Source organism: Seriola dumerili, unplaced genomic scaffold (genome assembly GCF_002260705.1).
Source record: "Seriola dumerili isolate Sdu_G_001 unplaced genomic scaffold, Sdu_1.0 BDQW01000301.1, whole genome shotgun sequence".
Classification (NCBI taxonomy): domain Eukaryota; kingdom Metazoa; phylum Chordata; class Actinopteri; order Carangiformes; family Carangidae; genus Seriola; species Seriola dumerili.
In genome coordinates, this window is record NW_019174556.1 from 1,155,242 (window position 1) to 1,171,901 (window position 16,660).

Genomic DNA, 16,660 nt, shown 5'->3' on the forward strand with positions numbered 1-16,660 from the left:
ACTAATCTTGGATCAGTATCATGTTAGATCCAAGATGTCTGGCTGTAGGTCAAAACTTAAACCTGTAGTGTGTATTGTGTGCCTGACTACCCTTGTATGTATGTCACTATGGTTGCCATTTCAACAGGAGGGAAATGGAGTGGCCCAGTATTGTGATAAATAACTCTCAGCCCTCTGTTGAAGAACCTGGTGCTAAACATCTGTTGTATATTTTCTTTATTATGTGTTTTTATACTGTCCATTACAGATGCAACCAACAGGTTTCTGTAATTGGAACAATAAAGAGTCTTTTGAAATAACTACTGAGCAATATGATTTATAGTAGACTGAAACGAAAAAAAACACAACCCATAGTCTCCACTGTTGCACCTTCAGCAGTGTAGAGCGTATTCCCCCCTCCCCTCCCCTCCCTAATGTACTGTTGGGGGTCATATTGATCACCCCCAACCTATCAATTTTACATTGGCAAATGAGTAGGTTCCATACTGAACCAAAAAGATTGGGGGCTGCCACTGATCTGGTTTTGTGATAATGAAGAGGGCAAGCTTTATTGACATACATCTTACTTTAATGATTAAAATAACAACGTAAGAGGAAATACGACTACATATGAAGGGGTGACCCCATTATGAGGGATCTAAATTAGATGTGTGAGCACCAGTTACATTTATTGACATCAGTTTTACTAGATGTTGACAAAAGAAAAGTATTTATGAATAATGTTAAACTGGAGTAATTGAATCCTGGTTAGTTAAAAGTAACTAATTTCAATTTTCATTTTTGCATTGATTGTTCATAACCTGACTTCTATGACAGATTTGCCTCCTGGTTGATGAGGGTGTTGAGATCCAGCTTTGTTTTCTCGAGAGCTGTCGTTTTGGCTCTCCGTGATGGACGCACCACAGGAACTGACTCAGGAACATTTTCTCCATCACTAGCCAAAACAAAAATTGAACACAACAAGCTAAATGTGAGAAATGAGAATGTGAAAATGAAGTAGTGGTATCAAATCATGCAGGATGGCTTCAGCCACCACGTTTCCCTACACATTGACGGGAATAACGGAAAAGACTCACCTCTCCTCTGATGACTCTGCCCTCCTGCTTGGCTTTCTGCCTCCTTTAGCTGTGCAGACTTTCCTCTGACCTGTGCACACAAACACTCAGGTTACCTCACAGCGCTGAGTCAAGTCCTCCTCTCAGGTAGACAAGAAGAGCTCTAAAAATACACAGGCACTAACAACAACTGCAGATTTAGATGAGTATACAGAACCTGCATTACCTCTTTTAGCTCTCTTGGCAGATTTAGATGGATCTTCTGTTGCAGCCTCTGTGGAAACAGCAGACAGAAAATTCTTATTTTTGCCATTCCTCTCTGCCTTTTGTATTCATACAAATGAAATAATGTGTCTTGTTAATGTCTCCTCATATCCCTTCATTAAGGAAAATTATTATTTTGTGCTCCTAAATTTTTCAACTTAGCAGCACAAGTGGGTGGAGGGGGGGTCGTAATCCTAGAGGAAATACTGTGCTAATAAAACATAATCCTTTTACAGGAGGAGTTGTCGCAAACATATGTAGTGTAAATCTACTTAGACACAGGCACCGAGAAGGTAACATTTGTTACGGATGCTCAGCGGGATGTGAGGGGGTCTTTTATACAGATTGTCACTATGTTTGCTTATGTACCATCTGCATTGACATCCAGTGGTTGTAGTGCGCTGGCACTAAGGAGCTCAGCTTGTTCTTTTGAGTCCACCAGCTGATTAACCATCTTCTCCAGAGCACGGAGACAGACACGATCCCTCACCACCTGGAGAAAAGGACAACAGAAAATGGAGAAATTAAACATTTCACAGGACAGATATAAATGTTTGTAAAGGTGCAACAATTAGTCAATTAATCTAGTATTCTATTGACACAAAATGTTGATATTATAACAATTGAGTAATATTCTCTGGTTCCAACTTCTCGATTGTGAAAATTTAGACCTTTTCTGTTTTATATGATAGTAAACAGTATTTTTGGCTTTTAGACTGTTGGTCTAAAAGCTGCAGCCCTCGGTATATAGGTATACGTAACCGTAGGAATGGCTTGTTTTTAACTGTATGTCTGTGTATACCTGTACAAGCTGTTGCAGCAGTGTCTGCAGGTCTTTTCTCACAGTCTCGTCTCTGCTGAGCTCCAGGTTGCTTAGAGTCTTGGCATAGAGACGAACCTCAGGGACTGTAGGGTCCTTCAGCATCTCCCCACACATACGAACCGCCAAATAGTCATGGACACACACCTCCTAAAGACATGCATCCAATACATTCCATTAGTTTTTGCCTTGTTGAGCTGTTATCTAAATTGTAAACAGCTTACTCAAACAATTGTGAATTAAAGCTCTGCATGCTTTAAACTGAACTGAAGCATTCAAGAGAACAATTTGAAGACTTCATCTGTGTTGAAGAAATTAATATGTATTTGTGGGAATAAGGCAATATGATCAGAAGTTTCAGTGAGCCAATAAAAACATGACTACTAATAAACAATAAACAACACATTAGTCTCAGTGGATGTTTCTTACCTCTGTGTTAGCTGAGGGTTTAATAAGTGCACTGGGGCGGGTCAGCTCCACGAGCAGCTCGACTACATTGTTAATATCCACCTCAGCTAGAGGAGAGGTGGCTGGGGCATTAATCAGAGTCCGTACAGTCAGAAGGAAACTCTCCTCCACAATCTCCTGGTGGGCCCTAATACACCACAAGACCAACTCCATATTAGTTTGTATTGCATAACTAATCACTTCAGCTAGGCAAGTCATGATACTAATAACAGGAGGATGGGTAATACTGTACACATGATACATGATGCACAATAAATTAACCACATAGCTCATTGCATTGTTTTGTGCATGAGAACACGTGAGACCTGCTCTCGCGGGCGTAGAGTTGGAAGAAGACGCCGAGGCAGTGTCGTAGGCGGGTGTCGTCCTCAGTGACAGGGTTGTACCACAGCAACACCAGACGAGACAACATCTTGGCACTGGAGATGCGGCCGGTGTACATAAGTTTGGCCAGGCCCTCCGCTGTTTCTGTACGCAGGTCAGACACCTGAAAATTTTGAACACACAAATACCTTGATAAAACTTCTTCACCTATTTTACTCCCAGAAAAACTAAACGCATACCTCAGTTCATGAAATAGCTCACCTCGCTGTCCAGGAACTCTGAAAGCATCACAAGGATACTCTGCGCTGTGTCCTCCGATACCTCTCCCTTCTCCTCGGCCACTGGTGGTGCTTCCTCTTCTTGTCTGTCTGGTGACTGGGAGGGCGGGGCTGTCTGAGTGGCAGCTGTTTCAGAGAGCAGCTGGAAGCCAAACAGCAGCAGCAGGTCAATGATGGCCCGCAGAGCACTGATTCGGATCTTTACCTCATCCAGCTGGGCAATCTGAAAACAAACACAAACACAATTTTAGTACTGGCGTAGAAAATATATGTTTGAGTTTTAGGGCCAGCGAAACCAAAATCGCAAAAACATATTTTTCCACTTAGCCCTTGTAGTACTTACTTATGCAGGTTTGTTTTTTATTAGCTACAGTTGCACAGAGTAATTAAAAAGACCTCAGCCCTGTGGATCACTGGATTAGCTCGAGGGTGCTGTTTCTAGACAGACATGTTGCTGTTGAGTTTATTAAATGCAAGTTTCAAATGTTTATTAAGTATGACAAGTTTAAGTCCATTCTCTAATGCGCTGGTGCAGCTGAAGTCTCTAAACTAAACCAAAATACACAGGAGGATACAACATCTGGTTTCAATATGAAACTTTGGGTTAACTGACTGTCTAACATGTTGCCTGTTTATATAAGTATAAGTATGCAAATGAATTTTAGGAAGATGAGACATTTATAAAGTATTACTTGTAGCAGCAGGACCATGTGGGTTTTGGCCAGCTCCTTGCTGTGCAGAGTGCATGTTCCCAGACACACCACAGCCATGTTGCGGACCGCAGGGTGAGCATTTGCAATACTCGGCAGGACCTGACAGAGAGAGAAATACTGACTTCAACCAACTTCTGACTGATTTGATTTCACCAGCTTGACATGACAAACAGGCAATAAGCAAATCATCATAGATGATTCAAAGGTTTCATTTGGTTAGCATCCCTAAAAGCAAGTAGAAAATTAGAAATACAGGTGAAACAACATTGTAAAAGTGGACCATTTTATACAAGCACTTAGTGGAGAAAAAGTATATCATTAAAGTTTTCATGTTAAGTGACAGTGAAGTGGTGCCCTGCCCAGTCGGTAGAGGGAATGCAGACATATAAATAAATTTGAAAGAGATGTGCAACAGACACTGCGTTCACTGGCACCAAAGGAGCTGAGATAAGTCTTTGGTAGACAATACAGTATATGCTAACCAAAACTATGGGTAGCATTGCAGATCCAGTTGGAGCTTGTGATCTATACGTCTATGGTAACATTCAGTAAGTGGAAGAAATGATGAGGTGCGGTGTGTGGATATTTACCAGTGAGGACATTAGGGCACTTATGGTTGGACCAATTCGAGTCTTGATGTTCATCTGCTTCAGCAGTTCAGCACACATTGTTAAACACCTCAGAAGAGTCTCTGGGTCATTCTGAAACACAGAAAACAAAAACACACAATTAAGGCCTTTCCTGGGTTTTTTTTTTTTTTTTTTTTTTTTTTTAATTCCAGAAGGAAAATTGCTCACTATTGAGGTTTAAAGACATGGAAAGACACAGGGGCAGAGCTTCCCATTTGGCCATGTACCTTCTCAGTGCGGCTCTCCTTGTCTGTCAGCTGGCTGCTCTGTGCAATTTCCTGGACGATCTGGTTCCTGTGGTTCTCAAACTCTGTGATGGAGTCCTTTAGCTCTGCTGCACGGCTGAACTCCTGGGCAGCGATACAGTCCTCCAGGGTTTGTTTAGCCTCCAAGATACGGACCTTCACCTCTGCTAGCTGGATGGGAGGAGGGGGAGAAAAGAGTGGTGGAGATATAAACAGAAAAGGTGAGAGTCATTCCTTAGCTGAAATGCACTCCAGAGGGTTCTTGACTGTTGAGACAGGCGACTGCATCTCCTCTAACAGGAAAAACAACAACAGCTGAGGCTCTGGGCCAGGTTACAACCCCCAAGAGGGTTCTTTGCTCTTATTCACTGAAAAAAGGAGAGAGGGAGAAAGAGAGCAGGTGCACTGACAGAATGGAAGCTAAACACCTGGGCTACGATTCACCTCATCTGCAGCAGTTTGGCCTCAAAGACATTATATTTTCAAGGCTAGCTGGAGAGTAGATGGACTGACAGTCATGACTGAAGCTCAAGACTCTGAGACAATCCCTCAGTGCTTTTTTTTCCTTGGTAAGAAACAAAAATAGGCTGGTAAGGAACTGGCTCTCTCTCTCTCTCAAGTAAGGAAAAATGTGGTGAGGAAAACTGATAAAGAAAGGGAAAACTAATGAACCTGGATACACCAGGCAAAGCCCGGACTGGCGTAAATGATGTGCACCTTCCACCCCACTTGTTAACACATGCTATGCCTCCAAATACAAGCCAGATGGAGGTTGACAGGTTGAACAAATACAAACAGACAAAGAAGGAATATAAATAGAGCACATAATGTAGATCAACACAGATCAGAGGAGAGTTAGAACTCAACAAAAATTATGAGTTAGAAATCTTAATTTAGGGTATCTGAATGTCAGTATTTAAATACACTGTATTCATATACTGTATGTATACAAATATAGTTATGTTAGTTAGTGAGGAACAAAACTTTGTAAGATTTAATTATCAGTAAACATGTTCTTGGTATAAGAAACCTGAATATTCTTCTGTAACAATCAATCTTTGTCACTTAATAATTCAAACTTTTCTACTAAATGAAACTAGTGCGGTGCCAATAAGTGATGTTTTCATCAATACAAAAAACAGTGAGGTATTACAAAATCTAATTGCCTCTGGGTGCTTTCAGTTGGCAGAGTGTTGCCCACCTGGATCTGCTGCTGGCGGCTCTTGTTCTCATCCACTGGCTGACTGGCCTCCATGATGGGCTCCCTCACATCTGAGATGATTTCTGCCACCTGCGCAACAGAGTCTGCTCATTTAGACATCTTTCTCTGTGGTAATGGTACCACCACTGAATGGAAAATCTGTTTAATTTTGTGACATTTCAAACAAAGGACATTTAGTAGCAAAGGACGGTTTTAATACATGCTTCCATGAAAAGAATCAAACACCACCACCACCCCCCAACCCAATCTGGAAACATTGATAAATAATTTCAGCTTCATATTTTAAGTTCTCTCTAATTGGTCTGTCAAGTAAATTCATGAAGATCATCAATATATGCATTTCCCTTTGTGTGTGGAAAAGATGTTCAGTCTGGATTAAATGAGCACAGGTTTTACAGCATTGAAAAATTCAGATTTAAGTGTAAACTATAACTTACAGTCTGAATGCATCTTTGGTCATCAGGGATGAGGGCGAGGAGTTTCTCAGTGAGCAGGGAGACCAGGGAGGAGGGGGTCTGTGGAAGAGCCAACATCTCCTGCAGAACAGCCAACACACGCTTCCTACAAAGACAAACAAAATAATGATGAAGAACACCATAACAAACTGATGATAATAATAATAATAATAATGATGATTATGATAATAATAATAATAATAATAATAATAATAATAATAATAATAGGAAACTGGAAAAAACCTTTGCCCTGAAAGATAATCAGAGCAAAATAAAATAGAGCTGGACAATAAATTGAATTTATAAAATAACTGACACTATGAATCTCTTACCAAGCTAGATTAACTCATATATGAAATTACATTAAATTGAAGGAATCTCACATATTCAAACTAAGACAAAGACATATTCAAAATGGTGTTCAGACAAAGGATAGGCTCACAATTCACCGTCCACATTTTGTGCAAAATGACAGTCCAAAGTTTATCTGAATTTAATAAGAGGCTAAACAAATTAGACAAACTAAATGGACAGCTTCAAAAGTTACAGCCTTATTAGTACAAATTTCCCTGTTTTGGTAACTCACCTTTCACTGCAGCTCAGCAGAGAAACAGCATTAGACAAGCAGAAGATGCCCATTTGATCTGATTAACTCAGAGTACTGAAGCCTCATATTAGGTAGGTTCAGATAAACCTTTGATGCATAAAAACGAGGACTGTGCATTCAGAAGAACCTGACATACACGCTTACTTCACAATGTGTTTGGCCAGTGTGCAGTGGTGCGAGGCACACTATAAATTTCTTCCTAAAAAGACTATCTGTGCCACTATCCCCATATTTAAATGATATCACATCCCTCTCCTCTGTGACAGCTGGCTTTTCCCTCCCAATTTTTTCAACCATCTGTTATTCATTTTACCAACATAACCCTGACCCTCATCTTACCTGCCGCCCTCCTCATTTGTGTCCAAACATCCGATGAGATAGATGAGCTGTTGAGAGATGAACTCTTTGGTCATGACCAGCTCCAGCTGGTTGAAGTCAGCCCTCTGCTCCTCTGACAGCACAGGCACTGCCCTCAGATATCTACAACAGTCAGAGTCAAGAGTCAAACATCTGAGAGGTAACAACAGCTGTCAGAGCACAGTCAGATTAGATATTATTCTGCTATACATTCAGTGACAGCAAAAAGAAAAAGAAAAAATTTAGACTGCTCTCAGTTGCCCAAGTCACAGTGGTACAAAACAGAATATCACAACCATATAAAATGCAATACTGTAGCTGAACACTGCACCCGCACTACTAAAAAGCAATCACTACACGCAGCTGTATCAGCAATCAGCCAGACACTGAATGATTCATACAAACCTTTTTAAAAGAAAAAAATAAATGTATTTAATGAGCAGATAAATGTTAAGCATGCCACATAAATACAGCTACTTTATTCACATGACAGCATCACACACATTAGGCAGGTGATAAAACAGCAGATTACTCCAACAGCAATGCACATGAAGAACGACAAATGAGTCCTGGGATTTAAAAATATGTGTGGAAGGCACTCTGTGATTCATGCTGTAAGTAACATTTTGAAGTCAATATAAGATTATATCCAGTATGTAGTGCGTTGAAGATCAAAGACAGCATTGTTAAAATGAAATTCTTTTTTTAATCTCAATCACAATGACCAGTCTTCCAGATAAATACTCTGCTTTTCACATCAAAGGCAAAACTAGATCTATAAGAATAAAACATTACAACAAATTCAAAAGGTGTGTCTGTGTAATAAGAGCAATCTAACATTGAGTGTGAGGGTGTTGAGCTAAATTATAAAGTAGTTATAGTTCAGTCTGTTGGGACTCTGAGGCACTGTTCACTTGATCACAGCTGTTTTTGAAGTAGCTAGCTTTGATGTTGTAAATAAAAACGCTCTGACTTACAAGAGCACTGAGCATCAAAATAAGTTGTTCTAGGAATGAGGTCCTTTTATATATATATATATTATATCAATATATATAATATATATATATATATATATATATATATATATATATACATACATACACACACATATATAAAAAATGTCACACTGGTCACATTTACAAAGGGCATTACTTCATAATTAGGTTAAAATTTTAGCCATTAGTCAGCCACACCTTCAAAACAGTTATATTAGACTTGAGTTAGCCACACAGTTACATACAGAAGGTGCTCCTCTGAGAACACGGGGCATGCCTTCAGATACCTGGAGTTACAACATGGTTATGGCAAGTGAGTTAGCTCCTCTGAGCATCACAAAATGATTTAAACTATATTTAAACCTGCAATAACTGATTCTGTGGGCAGAAGAAACAAGTTGGGAACATAACATCATCACCATTTAAGTTAATGGGGCAAACCTGTAAGCAAACAATTGCTTATTTGCACATATGGACACCTGGCAAATGCAAGACAAATATTCACTGTTTTAGCTCTAAAAGAGGGATCTATGTGGATCATTAGCTGCTAAATGCTCTGCACAGCTAAACAACGAGCTGAAACTCACCCCATAAAAAGCTCCATAAAGCAGAGGGGCGCTTAACATTCAGGTGATAATTCTCTGTAGGTTTCACATTATCAAATTGTTTTTTGAGTTAAATTATCATTATTATTACTATAAAATATCAATTATAGCTGCTTTAGATGGTTAGTACTATGTTGACTACAAGAATATATCATTCTATATAGCCTATTGTTACTGATCAATTTACTGCTTTGCAATTTACTCTGCAGTAGGGAGAAAACACACAACTGACAGCAAGAAAACTATGAATATAATCCAGTGAATCTGTTTCTTCTCTCACCCATAGAGGTAGTCAGCGTAAGTGGCAGCGTCTGGCAACACTTGCTCCAGCATTTCATCACCTTCATCGCCTTTAGCCTTGATAAACTCACACAGAGCTCTCCAGTAAAGCACATTCTCACAGGTCAGAGAGTCGACTGGGACCAGCTTCCTATTAAAAAACACACATAATAAATCTCTAGCCTCATACATTTTATCAGCTATGTCACATTAGAGAGCCAGAGAGGCAGAATTTGAAGTATGTGAGTGTACCTGTTGTCGAGCTGTACTCTGTCCTGCAGCAGTTCCTCAGTAGGTTTGTTTTTCAAGATGGCTTTCAGTGTGTCTAGAGCTGTTTGGGCACAGTTCTCTACATCCAGCCTGTGGAGCAACTCTATGACATTACCATCCAGCCGAAACAGCCAGGCCGGCAGTAGGCGACAGCAAACCACCTCCCTCACTGCTTCTGCAATGCAGACATCCAATCAGAAGAAGAACAGAACTCAGAGCTGATCAGCAGATGAATTGGCAACTGTTTTTATAATTGACAAATATCTTTTGGTCATTTTTCAAGCAAAACAGAAAAAAATCAAACAATGGTTCCAGCTTCTCCAATGTGAGAATTTTCTGCCTTTTCTTGTTTTGTATTTTTGTGAAAATTATATCTTTGGGTTTTAACTTCATGTTAGACAAAGAAAAGATATTTTAATGACCTCTGCCTATATTTTGATTTTTTTTCCCTCATTTTATGACACTTTATAGACTAAATGATTAATCAAGAAATAATTGGCAGATTAATTGATAATTACTACAATCATTAGTTGGAGCTTTATTTGAAGTTTTAACTTACTGCAAGTGCCTGAAAATTTTATCCGTGTAAAAGTAACATATTAAACACAGAGGCACAGAAGCCGCTATTACCTGAGGTTTCATGGAGACCCTGCTGCAGTAGACTTACTCTCTGTGCAATGGTTAAAGCTTTAATGTGAACTTTGTCAGCCAGAACCTTGAAACAGAGAACAAAGATAGAAATGTTACAGCAAACCTCAATTCACAACATTTAACAAGAATGAGTATTCAGTCAAATCAAAACAACTTAATCATGTTGTCTGTTGATATACTTCGCATGTGTCTGCATATATTTGTACCGAATAATTTGACAGCATGTGTGGGTACCTGGTAGGCTAGCTTGCGGACATTCTCTTTGATGTCCCGGGTACGTTTCAGTACTTTGGGGAGGGTCCGAGGGGACATTGCAATGCAGGAGAGAACGGCACGTCGCACCTCAGCATTACCATCATTGTCCAGAATCAACATATACGCTGAAAAGAAGAAAGGACAGAGCTTGTTTATAGTTTGTTTATATAGAGAACATAGGTCATGAGGTGAGCAGGAACACTATGCCTAGTCAAAAAGTCCCACTTCAGTATTTCTGCAGATGGTGGATATTTGGGCTCAAACACACAATTTTAAACAATGATTGATTGCTTTACTGTGTTTTTGTAAATCAAAAAGAAAAGTAGGAAGGGCAAAAACAAACCATTGATGGTGGGACAGTCAGGATCTTTTGGCTGCTGTAGACGGGTCATGGCCAAAGCAGCCTGAATCCTCACATTCGGGAACTTGTCAGTGACACGGACCAGCATGGCTTGGTGGATGCGATCAAAGAGGTCATCGTCAATTTGGGCATTCTCTGCCATACTGCCCAGCAACTTGTTGATCAGCTGGCACACACGGAAACGCACCGCATGGCTACTGGCTTTATGAGACTGAAAAGACAGGAAAGTAGAAAATGCAAGGGTCCAAACAGTTTGGGAGAAGAAGTGGAAAAAGAAGAGGAAAGATTGGGGAGACAGAGGCAGACAATACAGACAGTACACACGAGCAGACATGGAATCGAAGGAAAGAGGACGAGCATAAGGGGTTGAATATCACAGGAAAGTGTAGGAGATGGAGTTCAACAGGAGGAGACAGGAGACAGATGGGACAGAGCAAAATCCGATTAGGAAGCAGCAGAGACATCAATCACATCAGGGCTTCTGTGTACACTTAAAGGATCTATTGGCAGAAATTGAATAAAACATTAATAAGCATGTTTTCATTAGAGTATAATCAACTAAAACTAAGAATCGTTGTGTTTTCGTTAGCTTAGAATGAGCCCTATTGCCCAGAACAGACAAACCAAACACCGGCTCTAGAGAGGGCCTTTTGCATTTTTACATTACCCGAAGGCAATCGTAGGTTATCCTGCATGCTTGGAAAGGGACAGGGATTCAGGTTTGGTTGCAATCTGCAACGTCAATGCTAGATGCATCGAAATCGTACTCACTGGTCTTACAAAGCTTACAAAAACATCAGGGAGGTTGTTGTTATCAATGTAGGAAAATTACAGGCACAAAAACATTTGTCACACAAAGTTGACCTCTCGTAATTATTTAGAACACATACAACGAAAAGTGCTTTAAGAATGTATCTTTGCATACACACACTTGTGTAAAAATGTTTATACCTCCAATAAGAAGTTGAAGATGAAACTTAGAAAGGGATGATCATCCTCAGCGTCTTCCTCTTCCTCCTCATCCTCGCCCTGCTCCTCCTCCTCTGTTTTAGATGAAGATTGGAAACTTGTGGCGAACCTCGCAACAAACTCGATGACATTTTCAACTGTAGGTTCACGCTTGTAGACAATCATGGCGTACTTCAAGTAGTGGACAAACTCCTCATGGAACAGTGTCTTATCCTCAAACTGAAGTAGGAGATGGAGGTTGTCATTAATTACAAACAGGGTTAAAAAAAAAATGCACAGAGAAGCAGTGCTTATTTTCTACGTCTTCAAATGTCATTTTATTTGCCCAAGCAGCAAAGTGAAACCAAAAAATATTCAGTTTGCTGTGATGTATGACAAAGAAAACAAGCAAATCCTCAGATGTGAGAGGCTGCAATCATATACTTTTGGCATTTTTGCATAAAAATGACCAAATAGTTGAAATAAATTTTCTGTCAATGGACTAATCATCTGTCAATAAACTGTTGCAGCTCCATAACAGATAATGAATGACAATATTGTAAAACACAGTTGTGAATAATATTAAATTTGTCTTCATAAGAGAAGTTGTATTTGTTAAGAATACTATACATTAATAAACACTTGTCCTTGCTGTCTGCCTACAACTATACTACAGTGTGTTATGACGAACTTATTAAATGCTTACTGCTAATAAATGCTAAATAGGGCGACTTAAGGGGACTTTTGTTTAAACAAATCACATTATAGAAACGGATTTATACTGTGAGTGAACAAGTGTGGTAATGTGTCTGATGGCAATGAATAAATAAAGCTGAGAGCACATAACAGCTACACATATTAACACACAGGACCCACCTTGTTGTAGCGGCTCTTCAGGCTAGCCACCAGCTTTGCCTTGTTGTTGTGACCCTTCTGAGCGCGCTGAAACGCCTCTTTAATGTCTATTTCATTGTCTGCAGTCATCTTTCCTCTGCAGAAAACAAAACCAAAACACAGAGTAACTCGAACAGCCGCAGAAGTTCTTTAACAACTAAAACAACACTAACGGCAACTTGTTTGTCTCTATCGCCTCATTAACGAAAACCAAAGCCCCACCTCGATACAGCTCCCACCGAGAAAGCAACAGGAAAACAATGTAACCAAGCTATAGCGTATGTAATTAAGTTCCCTAAAGACACTTTACATCATCCTTTACCAGAATGTTAGAACAGACATCGTATTACAGAGAAGAATGAAACTTTATGTGCGTTTTTAAAATATACCTTTTCTTCCGTTTTCTTCTCCTACACAAAGCTGCCGCTCGTTTTCAAATTTAACTGTCCTGTGTCCTCGCGATAACTGAGACGCATAATCTACGTGAGTACGTCACAAGTTTCTGTGCCCTAGGTTTAGTCTGGCAGGCGGCTAAACAATACAAGCAGTTGCTCAAAGTATATATTAGTTTATCAATTGAAATCAATCGACAACTGTTTATTCGACGACCAACTAATAATCTTCTCTATGTTCTGACATTTTACAGATCAAATATTTATTTCTTTGATTGCGATAATACAGATTAATCATAGTGAAACTGATTCAAATAGATTATTTTTCAGCTTTTTAACTCTAGTTTTCATAAATAGCACCAAATTATCATGATGATGATGATGATGATGATGATTATTATTATTATTATTATTATTATTATTATCATTATTATCATCATAATAAAATAATAGTTTGCCTGCTTGTGTACAGCTGAGATGTAAGCTTCCTTGTAAGGCAAAGTTTAGGGAAAAATCCTTAAATATACTTCAATATACAATATAACAGTGATTATAAGAGACCACCTGCACATGTTTAGTTTACATTACATATACTGGGTTTGATTGGTTTTCGGACTTTTATGATTTACCACTGAAAAACATTATCAACATAATCAAGAAAATCAAGAAATCAAGTATCCTATCAATAACCTACTAATATTTCATATCCCATATGAACCATTTTATACCAGTGTGCAGCCCCTCTGTTGGTGTTATGGTCTTGCATTGTGATGTCCAAGGCAGCTGAGGAGGGATCACAGCAGAAAGCTCACCCTTGGGAGGGACAGGAATATGGGTCTCCACAGTCAGACAGGGCTCCTGGTTGTATGGCAACAACTACAGCCATCTCTGGAAATCAATTTAATATAGTGTGTACTCTGTCAGGCTGTTTGCTTTCGACCTGCGTGCATGTGGGTGAGGGATTATCTGAGAGGTGTATTATCATATCAAATATTCATTGCTGGTAGATGTAGGGGGGCTAAAAGTCTCTCCATTAGTCCATACACCTACTATTTCATAAGCCAAAAAGATGTGAATAAAACGGCCTCTAGCACTCCTGTACATCAATGTGAAGTGTGTGTGAAGGCATCCAAATGTTTTCTGGGAGAAATAAACTGCTTACACTTTCCATGTCATAGACATCATCAAACTATCATTTCTCATTAACTTGCACTTGCACTGCATGTTGTAATATAATGCATGGTCAAATATTTATACACCCAAATTAAACAGCTAAAGTTATTGTTTTTTACTTTTTGTAATTTGAACAGTAAAAGAGATGTTTAATGGCCAAACCTAGCAGCTAATGTTACTATCACTTTTTTTCCCTTTTCCCTGACATTAGATTGTTATTGGGCAGACTCAGCAGCTAACATACTGAAAAGGTTTCATTTTAGTACGAAATTTGTTTAATGGCCAAAATTAGCAGCTAAAGTAATTGAATAGTTTTATTTTTAATTAGACATTTATGTTCAATGACCAATCTCGGCGGCTAATGTAACATGGAGTTTTTAATTTTATCTTTTAATTCCTTGGTGATAAGGCTTCTTGCTTTCCATTTTAGAAATAGAACCATGATGAACCACAACCCCATGATTTTGACTGTGAGCTAGACATCCATCCACTTAACATTTTCTCAACTGCTTCCCAACCCAGACTTTTGACTCCTAGATATTTTTCTGCTGATTTAACCATTATTTTTGATCTTTTCTGTCTTCCTGTCTGTTTGTGCAGAACAGTTAATAACATCAACCATGAACAGTACAAACTCATTTTTCCCCACAACCAGTGTGTCTTCTTTTACTTTGCTACCTCCCTCACACGGTCTCAATTTGTTGCTCTCTGCACTAATTAGCTCAGTGTTAGATTTGCCTGGCTTCACAAACACTTTCTTAGCTGCTTTGGCGTATGTAATCCCTTGGGAAACTTTGTCGTTGCACTGTTGTCACTCTCCTACAGACCTCACACCCCTGGTAAGCCAAGCTATGTTTCCCTGGAGAACGTTCACACTTCCATATTCATGTTCAAGGCACATCTTTCACACCTTTGTTTGACTGTGCACACTGTCATGTGCCCATATTTTTGGCATTTAAAGCACCCAATAAATACTTTGGACGAAAGTCTTTCATCCTCAAATTTCAACATTACATTACTGCTGTCACATTTCTCACCATTAAAAGTGGTTTTAGGCATTTTCATCTCAATCTCCTATATATTTTTGCTCATTATTTCAGCCAACAGCAAGCATGCTAATGCTAACTGACTTGTGGCTCTGGTATGGTAGCACAATGTGAACTGCCTGATCACTGATCTGTGATCATCTGTTTTGAAACTAAAGCAACCTGCAAGGTGATGCTGTGCTGGAATGAAACTTAGTCCCTCTTTATTCTGCTTCAATTTTACTTGTAATTTTTTTTTTTTAAACAATGTCTTTATTGAATTTTCATTTTATTTTACAGCCATTAGCATTATTATGCAACACATTACACAATATGCAATCCACCACCCCACCACCCAAAAAAAACAAAAAACTTACTCCATTCTCTCTCTCTCTTGTGTTTAAAACCAAAATCAACATAAAGCATGAGAAAAAGTCATATTATTCGATGGAATGTATTGTCCATAGTCTCATGATGTGGGACAGTAAAATGTTCAAGCATAAAAAGTCCTAATAGCCAGTGAATGTAAATGCTAAAACTGTAATGATTTATTTTTGACAACTGATGTAAATATATAATTATCTATTTACACTAAAGGTGACAGAAAATGACAAACACATGGCTAGAGAGAAAGGCGAAAAGAGAAACAAAAAAAATATGAAAGAAAGCAGAGGAAAGACAAAAGGGAAAAAAATGATAAATTCATTAATGAAAGACAAGACACTGTTGAACTCCTTGAATGTCCTTAAGTGACCCAGCTGTAACCCTGACTTCAACCCAATCGAACATCTCTGGAGAGACCTAAAAATGGCAATCCACCGACAGTCCCCATCCAACCTGACAGAGCTTGAGAGGATCTGCAGAGAAGAGTGGCAGAAAATCCCCAAATCCCGGTGTGCAAAGCTTGTCGCATCATGCACAAGAAGACTTGAGGCTGTAATTCCTGTCAAAGGTGCTTCAACTAAGTACAGAGTAAAGGGTCTGAATACTTGTCAATGTCAATGTGATATTTCAGTTTTACCTTTTCAATAAATTTGCTAATAATTGTTTTGGTTTTGAGTAGATTAAGTGTAGATTGATGAGGGGAAAACGAAGTTAAACTATTTTTGCATGAGGCTGCAAGATAAAAAAATTTGAAAAAATTGAATACTGTCTGAATGCATTATACTGATCCGTCAAACAGACATCTCTTCATATTCTTTCCTAATAGGTGCTTCCTGCAAGCCCATATCATTTCTTCAAACACTGTTATCCTAGTTATATTTGTTTTCCATGTTATCCAAATTCATCAGATATCACATGACATCCTGCAACTTCATCCCAAGGCAGTGGGAAGACGTTTTGAAAGCTGGGCTGCCATCAGTGACAGAATCCT

General features: G+C 39.0%; 1 protein-coding gene across 1 annotated transcript; it reads right to left on the bottom strand.

Moving 5' to 3' along the window:
- Nucleotides 1-518: 518 nt before the first annotated feature.
- ncapg (non-SMC condensin I complex subunit G) lies at nt 519-13,138 on the bottom strand. The gene is made up of 22 exons (XM_022758572.1): nt 13,085-13,138; nt 12,678-12,792; nt 11,805-12,041; nt 10,836-11,064; nt 10,472-10,617; nt 10,217-10,301; nt 9,569-9,761; nt 9,318-9,467; nt 7,420-7,560; nt 6,456-6,579; nt 5,998-6,087; nt 4,779-4,967; nt 4,513-4,623; nt 3,902-4,021; nt 3,193-3,432; nt 2,913-3,094; nt 2,569-2,734; nt 2,122-2,289; nt 1,689-1,812; nt 1,282-1,329; nt 1,077-1,146; nt 519-934 (listed from the first exon to the last, which is right to left on the bottom strand). Exons 2-22 carry the CDS (start codon nt 12,783-12,785, stop codon nt 808-810), a joined length of 3,048 nt encoding a protein of 1,015 aa, XP_022614293.1. The 5' UTR covers nt 12,786-12,792; nt 13,085-13,138; the 3' UTR covers nt 519-807.
- Nucleotides 13,139-16,660: the final 3,522 nt, after the last annotated feature.

What these genes read in the sequence shown, in the direction of transcription:
- ncapg (XM_022758572.1), bottom strand. Translation starts at nt 12,785, where the DNA reads ATGACTGCAGACAATGAAATAGACATTAAAGAGGCGTTTCAGCGCGCT. An exon ending in GGGTCTCCATGAAACCTCAG is followed by an intron (nt 9,762 to 10,216) that starts GTAATAGCGGCT and finishes TCTGCATTGCAG; the next exon opens with AAGCAGTGAGGGAGGTGGTT. An exon ending in AGGAGAGCCGCACTGAGAAG is followed by an intron (nt 4,624 to 4,778) that starts GTACATGGCCAA and finishes TCTGTGTTTCAG; the next exon opens with AATGACCCAGAGACTCTTCT.